We start from the raw sequence: 27095 nt of genomic DNA, 5'->3' as shown, positions 1-27095 counted from the left end.
CACTTGTTTTCTGGTCTATCATTCGCAAGTCAATTAGAAACATGTATGGGTTAACAAAAAAATAATTTTGGCTACAGTAATTAGCTTATGTTTGTCAGTGAGGGTTATTGGTTCATGCCATGGCCCATGTGCCGGGTGAGATTGGAAAGGTTGGAGGGAAGGCTGTGAGTCATGGCCTAAGATAAGGTTACATCCAGGGGTAAAAGCTAATAAGCTCACTGTCCTGAGTGAAGCAGGGATGACACATTCATTCAGTTGATTTTCACTGATATCAGGTATTAAGTACCAACATGAAAGATGAAGTCTTTAGGCTTAAGAAGCTTATGGTCTGGTGGGGAGACCAGACATATAAATAAATAATTGCATGATCTTTCCAGCCAAAAAAAAAAAGAAACATCTTTGGAGAGAGGATAAAACAGTTTTAATCGGTTGTAGTTCCCCAGACAGCCATATGTAACGGTCCATCACTGCAAATTGTTTTCTTTGTCTCTAGAACTTGAGAGGGATTTTTAGGTCGTGAAGATTTATAAGTGTCCTCAGTACTGTTTCATCGTTGAGAGAGTGAATCAAAGACTCTGGGGGAAGTCAATGTCTGGTGGGCAGCAGATCTGATGCTGAAAGCCATGACACCCGCCTGGGGAGCCAAGTGATTGTAGGTGGCCCAGGGCAGGAACGGAGAGAGAGGAATGAGTTAGAAGCTGGGGAGACAAATCCAGACTCACAGACAGCATAAGCAGCAGGAAATGGGAAAACTTTGAGAAAGGAGTTCACAGCATGCAGTGTGTGGATTGGCATCCTGTAGAGAATATGTTGGTCATAAACAGATGACTCCTGGTCTCTTATCCTTACTTATCCATCTTCAACTTAAGCACCGTAAAAAGTTTAAGACAGTGATACGTAAAATGCACAATATGAAAGACAAGTGCAATACAATAATATATGCTTTTTTCATAGTAAGATCAGATTTCAATGTGAGAATACGATTTTAGATCAATAGTCAACACTCCATGGTAGAGGGTGAGCAACTTCTTCGTAGTTTGCCCAGTTCTACATACTGGGGCTTAACTGTGAACACTGAAAGGACTCAGTTTCCACGTAAAAATGTACCATGGTCGCTTCCATGTCCTGGCTATTGTAAGTAGTGCTGATTCACTTTGTTACACAGCAGAAACTAACACAACATTGAGATATATGGATATGGATAAACACATCCTTATTCCTCTGAACAGATTTCTCTGAGCATTCAATATGTCTTATTGTATGAATTTCTTAGTCTAATTGTCCACTTTCCATTGGTCTCTTTTCAACAGCTATTTTAAAGTTTTTCGTATTTATTTTAATTAGAAAATGCATTTTGTAGGAAGCTCTTCTTGACTATCACGGGATACCTGGTTGATTCCCCAATAAAATGCTCAATAATACATTTATGATTTTCTTACAGATTTTTCAGGTCTGCCTTCTATTTAGGATGTGAAGGTACACCGGCACAAGTCTGAGTAGCATGATTTGTGCAAACCTTTTGTTCAGGTTTCTCTAAATATACCTGCCAAAACTCACTGAAAGCTAACCTCTGGGACTTGAAAACAAAGAAAGAAGAAAAAAAAAAAAGACTCCTTTTTGTTCCCAAAGCTGTACTGGACTTTTATTTAGTTGAGATTTGAGACCTAAATGACACTTCCCTGGTGTGTGTATGTGAGTAATTTGAATGAGACCAAAGAAACTGAGGTTGGTGGGTAGACTTTGACATCCTCAGCCTTTCATATTTAAAATAGTGTCCGAACCTGCAGGAACAGTATTGGACCCAGTGTTAAATGAGAGCATTTTTTTTAGTTTGGTTAATTTCAATACCAGTGGTAGAAGACTCTGTGTGTTTGTGTGTGTGTGTATGTGTGTGTGTGTGTATATGTGTGTGTATGTGTGTGTGTGTGTGTGTGTGTGTGTGTGTGTGAGAGAGAGAGAGAGAGAGAGATAAGAAAAAAATTGTAACTGCTTAATGATGGCAGTGGGAATAAAACATAGAGGTTGATAATAAGGCAAACATCCCAATGGTTAGTTTAAAATCTGGAAGAGAACGTGAGGTGAAACAGATGGGTCATTAGGTTCTGATGCTGTGACATTTGGAAGCCAGAGCTACATTTTCTTTGAAACTGTGAATAAACAGCTTGGATATAGTCTAGGATGTTCTTTTCTGATACTGGTTTTATTCCATTTGACTCAGGGCACAGAAAAGTAAGTGTTGGTTAAATTGCCTTGCTATGGTTATTTGCTGGAATGTATTAGTTTAAAATATTTTTACTTATATTTGATTTCAGTATAACTGGGACTTAAGCTTGGGATCTTTCTAAGATTGTTCTTATGGAACTACCCTCCTGGTTTAAGTTCTGTCTCATAGAATGATATTTTTGACATGTGTTTACACAACTGCATAGCACCTGGGAGCTGGAAGGAACCATAGCAATGTGGAAATAAACGAAGAGCAAACAAATGAGAACACGCAGGGCTATTTCATCAGGCCTTGCTGAAGCAAGGCAGTCAGCCACCACATTTGGCAGAGACTCAAGGCAGGGAGAAGAGTGGGAAAGCTTTATAGTGGGAAAAAGGGAAGGCTTCAGTTACACCCCCAGTGAAGGCTGTTGGCATAGGGAAGCTATAGGCAGCCTAACTAGAAGCAGGACATCCTATGTCGTTGGTTAGGGGAACATATTTGACTTTCTCTGGTTGATCCTATGCTAAAAGCAGGGCCAAAAACTGGGGAAGCTGTCAGTTTTTAATCAAATCCTGGCTGCTTTGGACCAATTGTTATACAGGTTATTATTTGCTAGAGATAGTGGTCTGAATTTCTACAAGTCTGAATTATAGATTGTAGGTTGGCTTTCTGGGCTGGTTATTGTAGATAATCAGCTAGAATTCTATTTTTCTATGTGGTCTGGCAGTTTTCTATCTGTATCTTCAGTCTCTCAGTGATTATCCAAAACAAATGTAGAAAGAATAAATAAATTCATAAATGACAAATTACTACAATTTTTTAAATGAATGCTACTTTTTGCATGTGTGGCCCTGTTTTGTTTTTAAAATATTTTAAAATGTAGGATATTATTAGATCCTTCAAATTAAATGGGGAAAGTTAGGCAGGGCTGGTATTATCTCCATTTTGTAGTTAAGCAAAATGAAGCTCCAAGTGGAGAAACCAAGGGCTCAATGTCATGGGCCACCAGCCATATGGCCACAATGGCCAAGGCTCCCAGCTGGGCCTCTCAGATCCCTCACCCAGCTGCTTACTATATTATAACCTATTCTGTCTCTGCCCCACAGATTCGGATAATAGGGAACCAAAGTGTGACATCTGTCTTATCACACTGCTTGAAGATGATGAGTGTTTGAACTTACATGCAAAGAAAACAAAATACAGATTCTCTGAACCATTTCTGTAATTTTTCACTATGGTCTTTCTCAAAGATCTTTATTTGAATTAAACTTTCAACCTGGTGAATTTTACAACTTGTGATTTTTAGGTAACCAGATTTTTGAAAATACTATTAGCTCTGTGCCACTTCAGTACATTTGTAACACTGGCTTGATCCTCTTGTTCCATTAAGAATGTTGTATTTTCTACACACATCAGAGAGATGCCGGAGGAGTTGGGAAAAGTACTCGATAAATGAATTGGTTAAATACCTACTGAGCAATATGCTAAGAGCTAGAGGCACCAAGTGGAGAAAAAAGCAAAAATCAAAACTCAGGGCTTCCCTGGTGGCACAGTGGTTGGGAGTCTGCCTGCCGATGCAGGGAACACGGGTTCGTGCCCCGGTCCGGGAAGATCCCACATGCCGCGGAGCGGCTGGGCCCGTGAGCCATGGCCACTGAGCCTACGCGTCCGGAGCCTGTTCTGCAATGGGAGAGGCCACAACAGTGAGAGGCCCGAGTACTGAAAAAAAAAAAAAAAAAAACTCAGACCTTGCCTTTAAAGAACTCTGGGTCTTTTAAGAAGAACAGGTACACAGAAAAATGATACAAGACAGTGTCAGTGCAGAGATGACTTTATCCCAACATGGGCTGGATATATGGGATGGGGAGGCCTCAAGGATACTTAAATAAAGTAACCTTGACTGAGGAAAGAGTTCCCCAATTAAAGGACAGGATGTAAGGGTATTCAAAGCAGGTGAGATAGGAGATGGTAGCTATAGAAACCAGTGTTGTTTTTCTTGGAAGTTTTTGTTGGAAGTGGAGTGGAGAAGAGGAAGCTACAGCCAATTTATTGATATTTCTTGAATACAATGTTCAGGTAGGAAGTAAAAAAGTTAGAGAGGCAGGAAAGAGTGAGATGGTGGAGAGTCTTGTGGGTTGTAAAGGGCTTAGACATACTTCTGTGGGTAACAGTGGGCTTCTGGAAGGATTTTAGTCAGGGTTTACATTAAGAACAGATTTGTATTTTTTTGTTTTTGTCTCTAAACACTTATCTATGTGCATTACAGAATGGCTATCACATCAGTTCTCTGAAATAACATCGTTCTGAATGTAGCAAGTGGATATCACTTCTAAACCATGTTTATTTACTACATGTGCTTTTTTTTTAATTAGGAAGTGATTTTATTAAAAAAAATTTTCCCATTGGCTATTTTTTTTAAATTGAAGTATAGTTGATTTACAATGTTGTGATAGTTTTAGGTGTATAGCAAAGTGATATATATATATATATATATATTCTTTTTCAGCTTCTTTTCCCTTATAGGTTATTACAAAATATTAAGTAAAGTTCCCTGTGCTATACAGTAGGTCCTTGTTGGTGATCTATTTTATATATAGTAGTGTGTTTCTGTTAATCCCAAACTACATATGCTTTTAAACACTTCTGTACATGCCTTACAGAATGGCTATCGCATCTAGTCCCTGAAAAAAACACTTGATCAGATTTTCATTTTAAACAGATCACTTTGGCAGTCAACGGAGCTTGTATTTTGGGGAGTCAAGGACAGAGTCAAGGAGGCAGGTTGCAATAATTCAAGGGTGATGATTAGAGCTTGAGCCAGAACAGTTGAGGTAGACATGATACAAAGTGCAACAGAAGGGAAAACAAGATATTTAGAAATAAAATCTGTAGAATTTGCAGACTGATGGATTTGGAGAGTAGCGGTTAAAGAAAGAGACAGATACGTTTCTAGCTTGGATGTTTGGCAGCACAGAAGGAACCATTAGTTTAGTAAGAAATGGTGTCAGTACAGTACGTGAATGTTAAATTTGTGTTATCTAAGGGGCATCCGGATGGACTCATCCAGTAGGCAGTTGGATAAATGAGTCTGCAGCTCAGGAGAATGTTCCAGACTTCTGACAAACTATTTAGAAATCACTAGCCATCAGACAATTGCTAGTTGAATCCTGGAGGATGAAATCACAGAAAGAATATATGTAGAGTGAGAACAGTGGCTAAGCTAGAACCCTGGGGACAACCAACATGTGAGGGACTCTCCGAGGAAGAACAGGTATGAATGACACAGCAGTGGTGTTAGCGAGCACACCACAGGAAGATGGCCCATCAGTGAAGCCAAGAAAATTGAAGATATCAATAAGACAGTAATCAAAGAGTAATCAAATGGCTTAAAAATGTCTTCTTAATTTGCCAACTAAAAAGCACTAGGTGATTTAAGCAAAAGCACGTTTAGTAGAGTGGCTGGGCTAAATTCATGTCACAGTGGGTAGCAGAATGAAGAGAAGATGAGAAAGTAAAGAGAGGGAGTGTAAAGTGCTCCTTATGAAGTTTCCTTGAAGATTAGCAGAAGGGAAGAGTTACTAAAGAATGCTGAATATTCATTGAGGTTCTCTACTTCCGAAGAGATAATTATTTTCTGCTGATAATAACCTGCACAGCTCAGAAAAACGACCCATGTGATCTGTCCCTGTTTTATTTAAATGTAGTCTTCAACACAAGTCTAAATTTCCAAAAATATATTTAAAATATTTTAGAAAATCATTCTTTAATATTTAAGGAATCTGGGAAGGATTTGACTCTTGTTTAACAGAATGTAATTCTGGTTAATACACAGAATCAGCAGAGGAGCTGAAAGTTCGGAGCCACAGCACGGAACCAATACCAAAGTTGGACAACAAAGAGAGAGGACATCATGGGGCATCTTCCTCCAGAGAGCCTATCAAAGCTCAGGAATGGGATGGAACACCTGGGCCACCTGTGGTCACCAGTAGACTGGGAAGATGCTCTGTGAGCCCCACCTTGCTAGCAGGAAACCACAGCTCAGGTAAGAAAGATAATGTTCTCCTGGACGGTAAGTCCTCGGGTGTCTAGAAACTGCTTTTATGAAATTATCACTTAGAAAACCATAACCACAGATATCTCTGTCTCTACTCATAGAGACAGCGTAAATAGCCCTGCACACAAAAGGAGGTGACAGCATGTGGCACACTACAGGGAACATTCTTCACATGGATGATAGAGAAGTGAATGGTGCTTTTCGGAGCTGTGCAACGCAGCAGCCCTTACAACTCCAACTGTCTTGCACTAAATTGCTTAAAAAAAAGAATCCTCGGGGCTCATCTAAAGCAGTTTACATTTATAAAGTTGAAGTAACTTAGAGTTTATGCCTCCTTTGCTTCAAAAAAATTCTAGACAACTGGGAAAAAATGAATAGGAAGTAAAATTGAGGATAAAAATGTAGCAAAGACGATATGAAGGCAGTAGAGAGAGTAAATATTATGAGACGTTTGATGTATCAGTAATAAGCTGAAGACAGTAACTGGTCATTGGGCAAGGTACTAAGTTTCCCTGTAGGTCAAAAGAGCTGGAAAATTATAATCTAACACACCTTTAAATTCACAAGTTGAAATTAAAATCTGTGATGCAATTTTGCATTGTTAATAGATAAATATTATTAAACATCAATTTTTAAAAGGCAGAATATGTGTGCTTTGAACTGATTGATCTATATGGTGGACTCAGAGAGCTGTCAATTGAAATAAACAGCAAATAATCAAGCAACTGCCTGTAGTTTTCAGATTTCTATTCCTTAAGAGTGTTAGAGCTCTGAAGAAAAGACCAATTCTTTAATGTTTTTTCAACTCTGATATTCATCTTGGAAAGCAATTAGCATGAGTTTAGCCTGTGGTCTCTCTGACAGTCACGCACAAGTTAAAACTGGAACAGGGGGGCTTCCCTGGTGGCGCAGTGGTTAAGAATCTGCCTGCCAATGCAGGGGATGTGGGTTCGAGCTCTGGTCCGGGAGGAACCCACATGCCGCACAGCAGCTAAGCCCGTGCGCCACAGCTACTGAACCTGCACTCTAGAGCCCGCGAGCCACAACTACTGAAGCCCACGTGCCTAGAACCCATGCTCCGCAACAAGAGAAGCCACCGCAATGAGAAGCCCGTGCGCCGCAGCTAGAGAGAAAGCCTGCGTGCAGCAATGAAGACCCAACACAGCCAAAAAAACGAAAACAAAAAAAAACTGGAACGGGATGAAGATCTCTATATTGGGGAAGGGATGTTTCTAGAACAATACCCAGGCAGAGGTAGAGCAACAGCTTCCTCAGACTGAAAATGTAACTGAAAGCTTTGGTGATGGAGCCATATCATGTATCACATGGGTAATCAACAGCGTGAGTTCAACTCGCAGAGAAGGAACATTATGTGAATTTATCAGAACTCTAAAAATATATTTTTGGTAGTAAAGTATAAATATCTATAGGTATATGAGAAGAAGATATCTGTGCATTTTGTCAGAAAGAAAAAAAACCCATAGGGAACAAATAGCATTTTGTAGAAATGAAAAAAGCCACTCCCAAAGAAGGTTGACATCACTATTCAGTTGGGAACTGTGATTAGTTTTAGGTTTATTAGTAGTGTATTTTTAATGATTATCTAAGTTTGTACCAGTTCTATCCAAGAAAACCATGAATAGTATCTGCTCCTATTGTGACCACGGGTATTTTATAAAATCCAGAAGCATTAGCTGAGCGTTTATTACGTAAAATAGCCACTGTTCTAGGATCTGTGAATACAGCCATGAGTAAGACGTCCTCATATTTGGGGACTCAAAGGCAAGTGCAAGACAGATGAATGGATCATTGCAACAGAATGTGTTATATAGAAATAATATGCAACACAGAGGAGAAATTAATTTTTCTTGGGAGGGTGTGATTTCAGGAAAAACAATCAGAGGCTTTTGGTGGATTGATAATCATTGCTTGAGGAGGTAACATTTTGAGCTACAGCTTGAACCATCAAGAGCTGCTCACCTGGAGGACACAGAAGAAATAAGTCAGCCTTCTAAAAGAAAATCTAAAACACTACAGGATGGAACCTTTGCTGTGAAGGGTTGGGGAAGGTGGAGAAACTGCAAAGTAGGGTGGGACCAGATAGTAAGAATCCTGAAGGGTCTTGTGCATTAAACAGAAATGCTTTCAGTCACAGAGTACCAATTAACAGTGGCTAAAGTAATACCGGCTTCTGTTAACGCTCCATAGTGCTGGGTCTGGAGGTGGGCAGTTGCAGGAGTCTTGCAACTGTTCAGTGATATCATTGAGGACCAAGGAACTTTCTATCCTTCTAACTCTTCTCTTCTGCTACCCTTGATGGTTATATTTGTGATCACAAGCTGAGGAGACATTTCTGGGCATCATGCTCCTTCAGATGCTCTCTTTGATCTACTTAGCCAGATCTGGGAAACATCATGGGCTTATAGAGGGCCTTTCTTTCCCTTAAATCAAGGGAACTCTGCCTTATACCTGGAAATGAAATCAACAGCCTATTTGCAGGGATGGGGATGGAGTGTTGCATAAGCAATGGACAGTTATCTGCCCCATCATGGTTAGGTTTTGAACATTATGTGGTGGACTTTTGTAGTCATTTGAATATTTTTAAGATAGATATAATATAATTCAATTTTCATCATGAAAGATCCAATGGTAACTCCAAGGCTTCAAGCATGGGTGACTGGGAGACCCTTTACTCAGACAGGGATAGTCAGCATTGTTAATGAGTCCAAGCTTTGACTGCTCACTGCACGACAGGCCAATAAATTGAGAGACAAGGTGTTGGGGCAAGGAATAGTGACTTTATTTGTAAAACCAGCAGACCCAGAAGATGGTGGACTAGTGTCCCAAAGAACCATCTTTCCTGAGTTAGAATTCCAGCTTTTTTTATACTAAAAGGGGAGGCGTTGTGGCTGGTTGTTGGAAACTTCCTGGCGCCAGAATCCTTTGTACCTGCAGCTGTACAGATAGGTCTGGTAACAATGTTCCTATAATCCTCCAACAAGACAAATGTTATTTTCTGTTCTGCAACTTTTTACCTTTGTATGAGTGGAAAAGTGTTATCAGAGCCTTGAGAATGGGCTATTTTATTCCAATTTTGAGGGTAAGAGGAGAAAAGGCAAACTATTTGTTATATTGGCAGTTTTAATTTTTCTAAAAAGAAAGAGCTTAAAATGTGCCAATTCTATACTAGAAAATGGCATAGTTCCACTAGCAAAAAAGGTATAATATTGATATTTGAATATAAAGTTCACGCACCTTTGGGGTTTTAAACAAATGGTGTACACCCTAAAGAGTAACCCTCATCAGTGAGATGGCCTTTGTCCAGGCAAATAACTATGTGAAGAGAGCATTTTGGACTTGCTTTTTGGAACAAAAGAGAGTGAGTCAGTATTTACTCTTTATCTGTCTTCTCTTCACACTTCATTATTGTTTCCTTGACACGGGGCCACTGGACTATGAATCCCCTTCCTACACTACACCAGAACTGCGACCGATAACCCTCTTCCCTAAACAAGGAGGTACCCAGCTCCACACCTAATGCTCAAGATATAAGAAGGTTCCACCAGTTCCACTTTTAAATCCCCCCTCTCTGTGTCCATCAACTTTCTGCTTCTGGTTCTTTCTCTGTCTGTTTCACTAACACATACACATAGACACACACACACACACACACACACACACACGCATACAAAGGCACACCAACTGCTACCAGTCACAGACTATTTGCTTTAACAAAAGTAGTTTAGCCACTTGAAATGGTTGTTCTTAACAGCTCTTTTGAGGAATGGAGGAAATGCTGAAGTAAAGTGGGTGAGCGTGTCAGGAGATCTCAGCTCTAATGAACAGCGAGTGCCACTGGTTGCTGTGGTACTTTATTCAAGTCACCGTTGTTTAGTAAATCAGAGATTCCCCAGGGGGAGAGTCTTGAAGGTGGTGGAGGACTGGAACCCAAATGCTCATGAGAAAAAGTAGAAATTAGGGGCTTCCCTGGTGGCACGGTGGTTGGGAGTCCGCCTGCTGATGCAGGGGACACGGGTTCGTGCCCTGGTCCGGGAAGATCCCACATGCTGCGGAGCGGCTGGGCCCGTGAGCCATGGCCGCTGAGCCTGCACGTCCGGAGCCTGTGCTCCGCAACGGGAGAGGCCACAACAGTGAGAGGCCCGCGTACCGCAAAAAAAAAAAAAAAAAAGTAGAAATTATACCAGTAATATTGTATTAACAAAAATTTAGATTTCAATTACCAAATCAATCAACAAATAGTTTGCAAGCTTTTATCCATCTCTGTGATAGTTTTTGGGGACAAACACACACACACATACATACACACACTATAGGGTTACATAAAACATAAAACACGGTCTCTGCCACTCTACGATATTACTCTGCTTCTTTATGACACAAAACTATTGAGCATAAATGAATTAGATTATAATTAAGTGTATTATTTCCACTATTATCTACTTTTTACTATACATTTAAAATCATTCAGAGAACAAAAAATGAGGGCAGGCTGGAAAAAGGATAGAGGGCTTAATGGGAGACATTGAGTCTTTAACCAGGATTGTATCAGGTCTGTTTAAAAATCATTTATTATTATTATTATTAATTGCGTAGAAATATAGAGGGAGAACTTTCCACATGGGGTGAGGAAGATGAGCAAAGGCTGAGGCAGACCTCTCCTGGCTTGGTCCTGCCAGGCCTGCCTGACGGGAAAAGCAATTTGGGAAGTAAACTCAGAGGCTTTGGCTTAGCAAGGCCTATATTGTCTATAAATGAGACCATCTTCAAATGACCTCAGTTTCTGTGTATTCAGCCTGGTGTGTTTTTGCTCTGTGAGAATGTCCACCATGAGATGCAAACTGAGATGCCTGGTGACAGGCAGGTAGCATCAGTGGGTGAATTAGGAGAGGTGCCTTCTTCAGAATGGATATGTTTTGCTTATGCATTGCATACATACCACTATTCTTTGCTCTCACAAAGGAAAGTATTTTCCCCATTTTTCTTGAAACTTGAAGTTCTTTTGGTCTAAGTTATGTATTTCCACATTTGTTAGAAGCATAAACCTGGAGAAGTATTTTGGCATTGCAGAGGAAATCTATTGCAAACTGACAAACATCAGGATGGAATGATGGAGATGCAGGTGACCTGGAAAGTACCGAAGCATCTCAAGGGGGCAGAAGCTACTCAGTACCAGTTGATGCTCGCCATGAGAGAGGCTCACCCCCAATTCCCAGATTTAATTACTGTAACATGAAATCTCTCAATTTTTCAATAGAGCTAAATTTTTTAAAAACATTGAATCAAATCATTTGCTTCCTCTGGCTGAGTAAGACATAAAGGATGTCAATTTGCATTTTCTGGTTTGTGTGACATGTACACACTACTATATTTAAAATAGATGACCACAAGGACCTACTGTGTAGCACAGGGAACTCTTCTCAATATTCTGTAATAACCTAATGGGAAAAGAATTTGAAAAAGAAGAGATGTATGTATATGTATAACCGACTCACTTTGCTGTACACATGACACTAACACAACATTGTAATTCAACTAATATACAATATAAAATAAAAACTTAAAAAATAAATTAAAAAAACAGAAAACAAAACAAAATAGAATAAAATAAAGTAAAATCAAGCGATGACCAGTTGGTGGAGGTGTGCAGTTGACCCTGAATCACAGAGAGGCTGGGTTACAGCAGAAACAGCAGGTGCCAGTAAATACCTTGTCGCCCTGTTTTTATTTTCTAGAAACTGCAGCTCCTTGAGAAGCTATGCTGAGAACAGGAGGGGCGATTAGAAAGAGACATGTGACCTGTGATGGTCAAGAAGGGAGGGAGAATTTCTTAATTCTGGAAAAGGTACAGAGGTCTGGCATTCCATGAATAGTAAGGACCAGTGGCCTAATCCTTTCTCAGCATCCTGGCAAAGTGGCCCAGTCTCTGACTGGGAGGGAGGACAGTTAGGGTGCAGTTTCCAAGGGGTTTGCAGTGAGGCTGGACTTTCTGCTTTATGGTTCTGAACTCCAGAATGTGGCATTTTATGCTTCAAGGGGATAGTTATACTTGGAAGACAGACTCCAAGCTTCGCACGCTGTTTACCAGTGTGGGATGAAGACGGAAGGTGCCGTCTTGTACGTTCTGATCTGTAGAACAGTTCTGGGCCTTTTCGTGATCCATTGAAGGAAAGCATTTTCCACCACCATTCATGGGTCAGCCCTTCGTATCCACGAGGAGTCCTGTGCACACAAGTTCAGAGAAGTGGAAAACGTATGAATTTAATTTTAGTTGAAGAAAACAGAAATACACCATTTTTTGCACACCGCATTTGTAGAATAATAGAGGAAATTTTATATTAATTGTAAGTGTGTGAATAAAGTATAATATAGTCATTGAGCACTGAGGTTTGGGCATCCAGAAGATCTGGATTTAAATCCAGACTCTGTTTTTATTAGTGATGACATCGGGCATGTCCCGTCATCACTCTGACCTTCAGCCACAAAAGATGGATGGTAATAGTACCTAATTCATAGATGCTACTGCAAAGTAAAGGTGAGAATTAAATGAGATAACATATTAACACACTTAGCATGGTGTGTGGAATACAATGAATATTAAATAAATACTTGTTATTAGTATGATCCCAGATACCTTGGCACGTATCTTTGCAGGAGAGCTTAGAGACTCAATCGTCTGTGGTAATGAAGGAAAGTTTCCTATGAGTAGTGGCATTTGAGCTGGACCTTGAACTGAGCAGAATTTAAACAAAGAAGGTAGCAAGAGAAATAGAAAGGAGTCATGGGTTGTTTTGCTGGGAATGGTGAGAGCTCTGTCTCCAGCATGACATTTAGCACACCTGCACCCCAAACTATGGTTCATAAGACATTTTCTACGCTAATTCATATTCTAACCATGCCTTTTAAGACTGGAAAGGTCACAAAGATGTTAGGGTGTTAGCTAAAGACCTAAGAGTGGATCTCTGGGAAGAAGATTTAGCAGAATGGGGACCATTTAATAAAAGCAGCAGAAAACTGGGATTCAGGAAAGGGAACTGCAATTGAACTTAAGAGTCTAGTCTTTGAAAATTGATAATTACCAGTTGATTCATGAAGTTCTGAAACATATTTACCATACTTTACTTGATAACCTGGAATGACTGGCTAACTTTGCTGATAAACATCCTGGCAACCATAACTCAGAAATATTCATATCCAGGAAGACTCCCATGTGCACAAGTTGGGCAGCAAGAATGAAAAACAGGCAAGAAGCAGGCATTGGGCAGTAGGACTGGGGATTGTGGAACAGTACTTATAACAGTAATTCCTGGCAAACCGTAATAAATTGATATAGTTTTTCTTTTTCTTTAAGTAAGTCATGCTTTATGACAATGTTAATAAATTAACATTTTGGTGCTAATAGCTTGACGAAATTATGTAACACGGCTGTGCCCCAGTTTCTCTATCTTTACAGAAAAGATAAAGGAAATCTCACCATGTAGGTTATTATGAGGATTAAACTCAGAAATGTATAGGAAAGTCTGGTACAAATCTGACTTGTAATAGCTCGTAGACCGTGGCTTATTCTGTTCCCATTCAATTTTACTAGAAATGTCTCTGATTTTTTTTCTAGGGCTAAGACTGAATATTTCCTTTGGAAAGCTCAGCGCATTGCAAAGATAAGGTTTTCTTCAGTTACACAGAGTATAAATTGGTTATAAGGCCACTACTAGCGCAACAACCTGTGCTTCATTTATTTGTACGTTTTCCAACAAAGTTTTTTGGCCAGTGTAAAGGCCATTTTTGGATTCTCTTCAGTTTGCACTTGTGAAATTTGGAGAAAATATCAGGTCAGGCTTTAAAACTTGCTTGCTGCGTTATACGTAGCTATCAAAGAGTAATCTTAATTCTCACAGTGTTTCTTTTCTACTTGGTAGCAATGAATGGATTTAAAACCAGGTTCGCAAGGATATGGGTATCACAAGAAAATACCGATATCCACAAATGTGTACATTTCTTTAATAAACACCCAACTTGACATTCATTCATCTATTGTCATTCATTCCCTTTGTGTTCATTTAACAAAAGTTGATTCAGCATCTACTCTGTGCCATGCAGGGACTAGGTGCTGGGGGTGCAAGATAAACGTGATAGACCAGACCCCCACCACCACCCAGAGCTCCTGGTCCAGCAGGGAAGACAGAGAATAAAATAACAGAGTCTTATAAATGATATGAGGAGGAAATGCTGGGAACAATCACATGATTTATTCACTGTCTAAAAGGAAGGTAATTCAGACAGGCTTCCTGGAGTAAGTGATATTAAATTTGGTACTAGCATGATGAGTAGGAACCAGGCATGTAAGAGGGGATAGAGTGTTCTCTGCAGCTCACTCACTGAAGTGTGGATGAAAAAGATTTACTTTTAGAACCTGATTAACAGTAAACATTAATATGGCTACATAATTCCCGAACGCTCTTCTCGTTTCCCTCTTCCATTTTTTCACGTGGTCTGGCACCTTTGGGATGCTGTAGTTGCAGTAACGGTCCCAATCATTCCCCTCTCCTTGTATCCGTGCTCTTTGCAATGTGCTTTAATAGCTCCTTATCAAGAAGTAAGGTCTATTTCCTAACCCTTAAATCTGGGTTGGCCTTGAGTCTTGCATTGACGGATAGAGTGAGATGGAAGTAACTGTGTGTCGGTTCTGAGCCTCAGCCTCCAGAGGCCATGAATGCTTATGTTCACTGTTTCCAACCCTACCTCCACCACGTAAACACACTTGACTAGCGTGTTGGAGAATGAGATACATACGGAGGAAAACCAAGAGTCCTCAGCCTTCAGCCAGCCAACCCCCAAGCATGTGAGAAAACACAGCATGAAAGAGCAGAAACATGTACCTGACCCACAGCTGACCACGATGCATGAGTGAGCCCAGCCCAGTCCAGAAAAACTACCCAACTGATCCATAGACTGAAGAACAAAACTCAGCAAGTGTCTTTCTAACTCACCGAGTTTGGGCGAAGTGTGAAATCATTAACTGATTATAGCCGCCAAGGTCTATTTGAATTTTGCTGGTTTTCCATCAGATGAAAATATTTTATTATTATTTGACTGAAGCATGCTTATTGAAAACCCAAAAGTCAAAGAAAAAAGTGAAAACCCACCCTCCCGTCTTCTGCTCCACCATCCCACTTTTCAAAGCATCATTTTTAACTGTCGTGGTTTTAACCGTTTGGGGTCTGTGGATTTGGGGTCTGTCATTTCTGTTATGTTCATTGTTATAATGCAGCAGGGACTACAAACCAGTCTGATAGGATTCAGGCCCCAAGGTAATTCAGGCTTCGCTGTAGGATATTGACTAACTTCCTGCTTGGTTCCGTCCGCATTGCCGCAGGCAGCTGTGGGCTTCCGCATCTACGACCCTCAAGGCTGTCATTCTGTACCCTCGGCTCAGGCACCAGAACTCGGTTTTCCACATCTGCTCTTCTTCCCAGTTCTAATTGGATGCTGGGTTATTTCCTCGGCCAACACTGGCCAGATCCAGCTCTAGGTTCTGCTCACTAATTTCACACTCTAGAGTTTAACTCTCCCTTTCTGAATTCTAGTAGTAAACACATAACAGAATTCTCACATGGAGAGTCTTTGGAGAATAATGTAAGTCATATCTCCAATCATCCCACTTTGACTTCTAAGCAGAAAACTGCCACTTCTGGCTGCTAGAATTTGTGTTCCCCAGAGAAATGGTTTCATTGGTGTTTCTCCTGATACTGGTGATACGGCTTTGAGAAACAACCAGAAAAGGAGAACTTGGTCTGAACCATTTTAAGAAGCCAACGTGTGTCTTTATGGGGTTTGGATGTAAACCAGCAGGGTATAAGATGCGGCAGGCTAATTACAAAATGATAGGAGGTGATTACTCCCACAGTCCAAGGCAAAGAGCTAGACCACAGAATGAGAATTTGCAAAGGAGGTGATCAAAGTGAATGTTGTTGTCCTTAACTGAACTCCCTTCTCTAGCCTAGGAAAGGGGGTAGAGGCTGAGAGGCTAGAAACCAGCTATTAGAGACTCCGAGATAGACTGTGTGTGTGTGTGTGTGTGTGTGTGTGTGTGTGTGTGTGTGCGCATCCCTCATAGAGGAGCGATGAGAAGTGAGAAGTGTCTCCCCCCAGTGAAAAATCAAGTGAGATAGACTTTCACGGGGCCACCTGGAAATCTTGTTGTTTGTTTCTAGTTATTGAAGGGACACTGTTAAAAAAAAAGTACAAGAGGTTAGCTGAATAGCCTATGACCACAGAGCAGACAGCTGCTTGGCAAGTCACTCTCCAACTACTGCCGATGGGTTAAAGATGTGTATAAAGTGTGTTTCCCGTGGACCAGGTTAGGCCATGGAGAGAAACCCATTAGGAGAGAAACACTGGAGGTGGCTTAGGTCATGTGACTGCCAGGAACAGCAAGGACTCTGCAGGACATGGCTCAAGGTCCATCCACAGGATGCCCAGTGGACAAACAGCCAGGAGATCTTCAGGTGAGAGATAGCTAACCATGAGGGCCCTTCAGGGTATACTTGAAAGCACCCCAGGAAGAGAATATCAACCTCTCTTTCCTTCCCTGCTACACCAGAGTGTGAGACATGCTGGCTCATGCTAGTGCCAGGCCAGAAGACCTCTCCTGCCCCTCACCGCTCCTCCTTCCTTCTACCTCAGCCCTTGTGAGGGCAGACTTGGTGGGGATCAAGCTGGGGGCAGCAGGGTAAGAACCTAGAGACAGGCAAAGAGAGAGAGGCCGCCTCCTCCGTGTACCAGGAGCAGGCCTGAATGGGCCAGGAGAGAAGAGTTTCCTTGAAATAAAGTTCAAAATTGTAATCAGTGTAAGGAACTAAGCATTTAAATTATTACTTCAGTAAGACATTTTTGTGACTTGAAGAAACCAGACGATTTTAAGGTCCTTTATGTTCAAATTAACAGTTAAATAAATACACAGGCAAAAAAAATCTGATGGAATTACAAAATTTGCTGTAAGATTATTGCAAATTATATTTAGCCTGAATTATGGAATTGAACTTTATCACCTTGTTGGTTATCCATTTAAAATAAGGCCTGATATTTATATACCATGTGTTAGCTTTTAAAATAAGTGCTATTTCATTTGATCTTCACAGAAACCCGTGCATCTGTGGGCTGGTGTTATGATCTGATTATTTAGGTGACCAAACAGCTGCTCAAGAGGAACCAAACGGCCCAGACTCATTGGTAATTGGTAGACTCAAATCAGGAAAGGGATTTCAGGTTCCTGACCCGTAGTACAGATCTCTTCCCATGATAGAATTAGGTTGAGTTTCCCTTTTTCCACCTCCATGCTCAGGAATTCATTCATCTCTCCATCCATTCATTTATTCTTCTGTTTTTTCCAATATAAAGTTATCAGGCACTGAGCACATACCAGTGGAGGAGATGGCTATTAATCACAAAAGCTAAAAGTATAACTACAGTCTGTGACAGAATCTACCAAGGAAAATGACACCGCACTCCCTCTGAAGTATGTTACACGGCCTCCTAATCTCTGGGGAACTGAGATCCCAGGTGACTTAGAAGAAGGAGCAATCCAGGGAGGACCCAGGAGGTGTGATGACCCTGGGACTTGAGGGCACATGTGGGAGAGTAGCTGAGAGCAGAAGTCTGACAGAGCCAGGCTGAGCTGGCTGCATCAGTGATTCGAGTCTTACCTAAAAGTGCCAGGAATCCACTTATGGATTTTAAACTCCCGGGATTTTCAACTCAGGGATCAGGTTTACAAAGTCAGCTAATACATTATCATCCTAAACCATGGGAAACAGAATTATGAAGATAAATATGCTGCCCCAAAGTCAAAGAAGTGTTTGCTGTCTAGCCCGTGAAATTTCTCTGTTCTTGTAACTAACTGAGAGTTGTTTATAACTGATTGTTTTGATAGATCTAAAAATTAATTCTAGAGCACCTGAGCAACTGTGTCACACATGTGCTTTTCTTCCCCTAATAAAATAGCAACATTGTACATGCTTGTCTTTCTTTGGTTCAGCCATTTACTCATTGAGCAGACTTGTAAGAACACCTGTCTTGAACAGCACCCTCTAAGGTGATGACAGATGTCCTCTGCCTTCAAGGAGCCTATGCTCTCCTGTGATGGTGCTTGATTTTTTACTGTGAGAGGACATCATTGTCTCTGATTCAAAAAGAAAGGAGACTGGACTTTGTTTTCCTGTGGTTTGTAAGGTTTTTTCTAAAGTATTTATATACTTTTTCCCATTTTTTCCTAGCAAGATGATTGGTTAAAGCTGTGAGAACAGTTCTGGAGTCAAGGAATTTGGTGATATTAACTGGTGTCGGGTGTGTGTGTGTGTGTGTGTGTGTGTGTGTGTGTGTGTTTATCTATAGCTACTTATGGATTTTAGGCTTGGGTCTTATGTGGTCCGATCTGCAGTCAGCTAACTTATCATACTCTGTACATAACTATATGTGTGAGTATACACACACACACACACACACACACACACACACACACACAGTGCCTTAAACCTGATTTCTACTAAACACATGCATAGACCATGACGTTCTATACTATACAGATACCCTGAAGGCTGCTGGAAAAAAAATACAACTTAATAGTAATTTCATTCTTGGTAGAGAAATTCTGAATTTCCACCTACTCTCTGTTTGATTCTCTTGGTAAAAAATAATTAACCAGGCATAAACAATTCAGGTAATGCGAAAGGTATCTTCTCCTTACTTGCCTCTCAGTAGATTAATCCTGTTTGAGAATCATGATGACAATATGCTTGAGTTCTGACTGTAGGGCCAGCTCCTTGTGTCTTTCACTGACGGGAACATGACCCTGCCCTGTGCCCTCTCCAGGAGGAGTGGGCTCTGACATTCCTCCTAGCTGGCAGCTGTTGGCTTTGTTTGGAAAGGCCCTGTGGGTACAGCACACCACCACTATTCACAGAGAATGTCCTTTCTGTTTCTGTGAGAAGCCATGGAAGACATTACAGAAAAGAAGGCTCTGACTGACTTATGCTGGGCATATACAGAGACTAAGTCTGGAAGCTTGTAAGCAGACCAGAATACATATCAAATCGTATTTGCATTGCCATCTGTTGTCCAAGACAGGCATTGCAGTATTCCCCATCTTGATTCTTTTAATGTTAAATTCAACTAAAATTTGGTCAATGTATTTGCTGGACTCTTTGGGAAAGATGAAGCAATGGAGGAAAACATTTTTTTTTTAATTAGAAATATACAAATCATTTATCTTTTACACTGGCTTCATTCTTTAAAATTTGGTTTAAAATAATTCATTTAATAAAAACTGCATGAGTCCTCATCAAGGATTAGTTATGTTACTCAGGGGAAATACAGTGGGGAATGAGATGGACACAGCTGCTGTCCTCAAAAAGCACGCGGTTTGGTAAAGAAGAGAATGGGAGGAAGGGAGAAGGAAGGAGCAAGTGCGCCAGGCAGAGTGAGTGGCATGATTAAAATCCTAGAGTAAGAGGACTCATGGGGCTTTAGGAGAATTTAATGCAGTGTGACAGGTGCAAAACTGCAGGTGAGGCTGGCTCTGTAAGCTGAGCCATGGGTACCATCGTGAGGAAGCAGTTTAGACTTCATTATAAGCAGGAGAGCTGAAAGATCATATTTGCCTTTAAATAATAACATAATAAAAATAGCTAACATTTCTTGAGGTCTTATGCTGGCCACTGCGGTGAAATCTACACTTATTATCTTATTTAATTCTTACAATAATTTTACAAAGTAGCTACCTTTATTTCTCCCATTTTACCTGTGAACAAACGGAAGCTTAGTGAGGTCAAGAAAACTGTCCATGGTCATTCAGCTAGTCAGTGATGGGAGCTTAGTAGCTCTCCTGAAAAGATAATACCTCTTTCCCAAGAGCTCCAGCAGAAGTATGAAGGCAACTCTCATTGGCTGACTTGGGCCACATGTTCAATCCTGAGCCACTCAGTGAAGCCAAGGGGATAGAATGATTGATTGGACAGGTCTGAATCACATGGCCACTTCTGAGCTGAAGTTGGGGTCAGCCCCTAGTATGGAACTATGAAAATTGAGATTACTGGTGATATTGTTCTCCAAAGGAAATTCAAGCTACTATTCCAGAAAAAAGAGTAAATGGATTCTGGACAGGTGAAAATGACAGATGACCATTACACCTCCTAAATTTTATTTTTAAATAATTTTTATTATGTTTAGCCATTTACTACCAAAACTTGCACCAACAATTTTAGAAAATTTTAGCAAATAGCAAACTTGAGTTACGCATAATCCTACCAACATTGTTACAAAAATAAAGCACAGAAGTTACTCATTTCTTCTGAATCTCTCCATATGTACATGTTATTAAACTTTTTTTGGAAATAAGTATCTAAATAAATAATAAAGCACAAAAAGCAGACCAAGAAGGAAGAGTAAAAGCAGTGATCTTAGTAAACTAGCTCATGATCAGTCAAGAATATTTTTGAGGTCATTTCAATGATTCCAACAGATTTAATTTATGAACACCTAAGAATCAGCGAGCCTTAGACATTGCTTCTTATTACAAGTGATGAAAAAGTACCCTGAGAATCTGGATGGTTTCCCTCAGGTCTCACAGGCAGGTAATAGCTTTTCTTGGACACTGCTGTTGAGATTTTCCTAGGGCAGAATTTTACAACTGGTGGTTCCAACCTCCTCTGGAGTTTTCAAAGGTTTTCCCATGTTTCTTGTGCTTCAACATGATATTTTCTTCTGTTTCAGTTTTTGTTTGTCAAATACTCAATTGGCAAATTAACTGGATAAAAAGTTACCCTTTTAAGAAAACTTTGGGGGCTCAGAGTCCATAGAAAGCAACAGTTCTTAAACTCTTCAGTCCCAGAACTCTTTATGTTCTTAAAAGTTATTGAGAACCCCAAAGAGCTTTCCTTTATTTGGGTTAGGTCTAATAATATTTCTCATGTTAGAAATTAAAATTGAGGGTTAAAAATTTTCTATTCATTAAAAATAATAAACCCATTATATGTTAACATAAATAACATTTTTTTCATGAAAAATGACTATTTTCCAGAACTGTAACAAATGGTTACCAGATTGACATTGTTTTACATTTTTATAAATCTCTTTGATGTCTGACTCAGTAGAGCATAGATTCTCATCTGCTTTGGATTCAATCTGTTGTGATATGTTGCTTTGGTTAAAATGTATAAAAGGAATCTGGCCTTATACAGATGCATAGTTCAAAGGGGAGGAATATTTTAATAGCCTTTTCATATAATTGTGGATATTCTTCTTTAATACTTTCCCCAAACTCAACAAACAACAGTTTGGTAAGGGTTAGTTACATATCAATAAGCTCACCATGCTCTGCTACATTAAAATCCATTGGTCTATCTTGGACTTTAAGTGTATTTTTACCCATGAATGATTTTTTTTTTTGTAGACAAGTCATATATTTTCTTTAAAAAAAGCATGATCACTTATAAAATGGCAAAAGTAAAAATTTGCTTACATTTTATTATTATTAAAATTATATAATAATAAACACTAAAATAAAATATTTAACAACATGTTAATCTAAATTATTATTTTTACTTCAACTTGCTTCTCCATATCACAGAAAAAATGTGATAAAATAAAATGACTAAAATTACTAAGGAGGTTTTAAAGGTTATATGTGTTTTTCTGGGAAACAAAATCATAAGACGAAAACGATTGGGGAGCTTTGATCTAGAGAACTGTTTGTTCCTTCTCTATAACAGCGTTATTTATGATCTGGAAAATTGCTTCTTAAAAGTCTAAACAAATTCTTAATGTTTACCACACGAATAACTCTATTCAAAGAAATCTGTTAGTCACAAATTATTTCCCTTTGCAAAATCCCTCCTGCCTTTCTACCATGAGAATATACTTAATAAGATATAATTTTCATGAGCTTGCCAGGTGACTCCCACTCAGGCAATCCACCTATCCTCTGGCACAGTGATCATGTTTCATAATCAGCTGTTTTACCAAAAAGAATGGTTAGTGCTATTCTATTTTGATTTGTCCATTGGATCCAGGGAATCCCGTATATTTACTGCTATTTACTTTATTCCAAGGCTGAAATCTATATCCCTAATCCCACAAGGCAAATACTTGCCAATTATCATTATCAACAAGAAATAGGAAATGTGGGTGACTTAATTTAAAACCCTCCTCACTGTGGGGAGGAAATAAAACAGTTCAAAGCATATACTATACCGCAGTTGGTCAATGACACAAAATACTGTTGTGTATTTAAATGCCTTTGACCTGTTTGCATTAAAAGACTATTTTTTTAATTTACTTTTTATTTTTATTATTTATTTTTTGGCTGTGTTGGGTTTTTGTTGCTGTGCAGGCTTTCTCTAGTTGCGGCGTGGGGTGGGGGGGCTACTCTTTGTTGCGGTGCGCGGGCTTCTCTTGTTGCAGAGCAGGGGCTCTAGGCACAAGGGCTCTAGAGCGCAGGCTCAGTCGCTGTGGTGCAGGGGCTTAGTTGCTCCGCCGCATGTGGGATCTTCCAGGACCAGGGCTTGAACCCTTGTCTCCTGCATTGGCAGGCGGATTCTTAACTGCTGTGCCACCAGGGAAGTCCAAAAGACTATCTTTAAAGTGGGAAACTTCCCCAAAATAGTGAGGATGAAACAAGGAAGTGAGTACTTCTACTGTCCTTTCTGAGCAGTTTGTTTGAGATGATAATCAAATGAGGTCATTGATTTTCCAAACATTCTTTTGCTTTTAATACATTTCATAAAATTTATGATTGATTTTAGAGTCATTTACTCTTTAGGTCATTTTTGTGGCTCATCTAATATCTTAGTTGTACCTTTACATACATTGTGAATTTTCTTATTTGTACTTAATCTTTCTAAACATATTTGTAAAAATGTAAATGTTGGATCACTTGCTGATAGGTACCAATATCTCTATTAGAAAATAGTCATTCAAATTATTAGACTAACACAAGAAATGCAACTGGTCTTCCCATCTCCAATTCCTGTGAGACTACTACACCCCACCTCTAAGTGTATAGACTACCTTCTATCTACTACACTTGAGAGCCCTTCACATGTTACTAGGTCTTAGCAGTTGCACAAATCCTACTCCAAGAGACAATATAATTGTCCCTATCACAATTCAAATAACATTCAAATGTGTAAAATGATCAACTTAAAAAGGAAAAATGACTCCCACGCTTTCATTCAATGTGAGTTCTCACCTATTTCAACCATCATTACAATTGTATTCAAAAAGATGAGGAAGATTATGAAGTTTCTGAAGAGAGGACCTGTTTTCTCTTAAGAAAACATAGAGTGGAGTTCTTTCTGGTTTAGGCAGGTGACATAATTAGGGCAAGAATAGAACCGGTGAGAATGAAAAGAAAATGGAGTTTGGGAAGGGAAAAATAAGTCAATAGGCAGACGATGAGGCAAGAGAGACCGTAAAGCCATGGGATAAAAATGAGTGGCATGAAAGGATACACTCAAGGACCCATCCAGCCCACAAGGAAAGAGGTGGACTCTCGCTGCAGCGCACTCGAACGGTGCTCATCAGTCTCTGGGCATGTGTAATCCGTTCTGCATGACGAGGCTTTATGGAGAAGCGCACAAGCTGGTGTTGATCTTCCAACATGTTTCTTCTGACAGGAAGGATCAGGTATCTCTCGAATAGTGTGCCGTGGCACAGTTTGGCTCAAGCCGTGCAGATGCTCAAGGAGAGAGAAAGTATCAATGAGTCGGGAACGAATGGCATCAGCCCGGGGCAGTTGCATGTGTCCTACTGGGTGATAAGTGGCCATGTCCTGGCCCAGGCTCTCTTCCGCCCACTCAGCCCTGACTTCACTCCTCCGCCTCCGGCTCTGATGCCCCCTGAGCTCGGCTCTCCCCACGCGGGCGAGCTCAGGGTCGGCTCCCAGTGCCGCAGCGCCGCACGTCCAGCTACGCCAGGTCCCGTCCGCTCCCAGGTTCCGGCTCCCCCGGGGCCCACCCCCTCCCCCATGAATGATTTATAACACAGTGCTTTTAGAAAATATCCGTTCACTAAGTCATGCAAATCTTCCATATGTTGACACATTTTGTTATAAAAATCAATACAACATTTATTAATATTGCCACTGATCTCCTAAGAAAAGCCTTTAAGTATTAGAGCGCTGTCAAGCTCACAGTGGTAAATACAAGTGTTTCAAAAGTTTACTATTTGCTTGAAAGCTCAAATGTATCATTGTCCATAAATACTGCCCGTTGTCTTTCTTAAAGCAATAAGCTCACTTCATGCATGTTTTGAGAAGGCGTCGGCCAAATATGCAAGTCTGTGTGGCAGTGAAAAATATCTACTTAACTAGTACAGTTTTGTGCTGTTGCTTTGATGTGCTAAGGTATCAGCAGATTTATCCAGTCTTGTTTTGGGACTTTCAGTGCATTTGTCAACACAGTGGAAAAACAAATAATGTCTTAGCATTTTTACGAAAATAGTTTTTACCTCAGGTCACCACCTCCCAAAAGCGTCTTAAATTCTGCTCCAGAAATTCTGCTATAGAATGAATGAACATGGCCATTACTGGAGATCAGATTGAAGTCCCTGTCCATGTATAGTCTCATATTGATCTTATCCCAAGACACATATTGCTTAGTTTATGTCTATAACAGACAGTGGTTCAAGGCAGAATCAAAAGAACTATAGCTATTGTAATAGAACATGCTACAAGGACCATACGCAATTTCAGTATCTGGTCACATTTTGTCTCAGGATGTTTGCTCTTCAACAAACCACAAAGCCAATTGTATGAAGAGGAAATATCATTAGTGTTACGTCCAGTTTTGAGTGTCATTTACATTAATAAGGTGAGTGATGTAAAAAATTTGTCTGGCATTTCTTTCCTTTTATTTGTTATTTAGGAGTAAAATGTCATATATTTTAAATACATGTTAACTTATTTTTGCCGTGTATCCATTCCTAATATCGGGATGAAAGAGTTTTGCTCTATTTTTTGTTTGTTTATTCTATTTTTGACACCATAACGTGAAGTTAAATTTTTATCCCCATGGTAATATACATTTGATCCTGATGCAAATCCTATGCCTTTTTCTGCATATTATGGCAGATGAATTTTTTATGTAATAATTTTTAAGATAATTAAGGAGCATATATTACTTGTTAAATAGATAAAATATGTTCCTTTATAAACATATACTTTAACTCTCTTTTAATGTGGAATCAAGTATTTTTTGAAAAAAGCACATTTTCATATACAGCTAAAGTGATGAAGATCTTAAGGGCATTTCAGAAATGATGTGTTTTAATAAAAGAGGCTGTCAAATTAAAAAAAAAACCTGTTGATGCTACATGATGCTATGCTGCCATGTAAGAAACTAACCGTGCGTTACAGCATCAAGGGCATCCCTGTGCAGTAAGTGGCATGATTTATATTCTCTCTACATAAGAAAGTGGAAGGCAAGGGAAATCCATGGCCTCAGATATTTAGAAGGAATACAGTGAGTACTCCTAACCCCACATGCATATGATTCTCTTTCTCCTCTGTACAATGGATTCTTTAATTCTCTACGTCTGTCATTGGGTCATAAATTTCATCCACCACGTTGCCACCTCATTTTTCTCTGGGTTTACCAGAGAACCCAGATCTTTATCAGAATTCCAGTATTTCCAAGGAGAACGACCAATTACTCCAGCATCAGTAGTTTTACTATCTGACCCTTCAGATAACACTAGGATTTGGACCATAACTGAAGGATGCTCGGAGTCATTCACTGCCACATAAGTGCCACATCAGCTGCTTCCTTAGAGGTATGTCCCATGAAAGGCTGGAGAGAGAGAAGTATGTCTACTCCCAGGGTAGAGTTTTGCATGTGGCTGATTTTCTTTCTCCAGGGTCACAAAATAATCACAGCAATGATCAGATGTTCGTCTTCTAGCATCATAGTGACAGTGCCTAGGTCTACGGGCTTCTCAAGGATCTATAAAAATACTTGATATTAAAAAATGAAGCACCAAAATTTCAAAAGAAACTGCCACATTAACATGAATGAACATCTAATTAAATCTATACAAAATGTGACATTAGGTCAATTTAATTAATTATTAAATTTAGTATTAAAACAGTTCCATTACATCTGAAAACAGTTTCTAGGTTAGATTGTCTAACTTGGTAAGTATTCCTGAGTACGCATGATTACTGTCTAGAAATCATAGCCAATCATGAATTAATTGGATTATTCACAGTCCAATAATTTCAAAGCAAAATTATAAAAATGTATTCCGATTACATACCGAAAAATTTACATTTGATGTGGGACATTCGGACGTCCTATATGTTTGCTATGATGTGTGATGGAAGCTTTAACACAAAATGTTTGGAATCTGTGAAGGTTTTAACATAGTCCTGGCAAAACTGCCCCTTATTACTCAGGCATCAGTTTATCTCAAATAGCATATGTGTTATTTCAAAAAAATGCCTTTCCCAGAAATGAAAGTAGAGCTTGCAAAAGCATACCTCAGTGTTTTAAATAAAAGGCCTTTTTTGTGACCTCCATGTAGCCCTAAGTCATTGATTAGAAACTTTCAGCAGCATGATTGACTAGGGAAAATCATAATATGTCTCTGCTAGTAGAGAAAAATATTATGTATTGAAAAAATAAAACAAGATGGAGAAAAATATGTCTCCCCAGAATTTGATCTTATTTCTTTGATGCTAGATGAAAGTTTTTTTTCCGAAAAAATACACTAATCTCTTATTGCTGTGTAGATCCAGAGGTTGAGAACAATCATTTGTCTTTGCTT

General features: G+C 39.6%; 1 protein-coding gene across 3 annotated transcripts in view; it reads left to right on the top strand.

The window, feature by feature from the left end:
* The window catches only part of NYAP2 (neuronal tyrosine-phosphorylated phosphoinositide-3-kinase adaptor 2), a 263310-nt gene that overhangs the window by 182708 nt on the left and 53507 nt on the right, over positions 1–27095 (top strand). For all 3 annotated transcript variants that reach the window (XM_067740380.1, XM_067740379.1, XM_067740381.1), the window contains one exon: positions 6039–6248. In XM_067740380.1, coding sequence (XP_067596481.1) covers positions 6039–6248 — 210 coding nt within the window. The remainder of the gene's footprint in view (positions 1–6038; positions 6249–27095) is intronic.

Source organism: Pseudorca crassidens, chromosome 6 (genome assembly GCF_039906515.1).
Source record: "Pseudorca crassidens isolate mPseCra1 chromosome 6, mPseCra1.hap1, whole genome shotgun sequence".
In the NCBI taxonomy this organism is placed as follows: Eukaryota; Metazoa; Chordata; class Mammalia; order Artiodactyla; family Delphinidae; genus Pseudorca; species Pseudorca crassidens.
The sequence above is the reverse complement of the archived record's forward strand: the minus strand, read 5'-3'. Positions and strand labels throughout refer to the sequence as shown.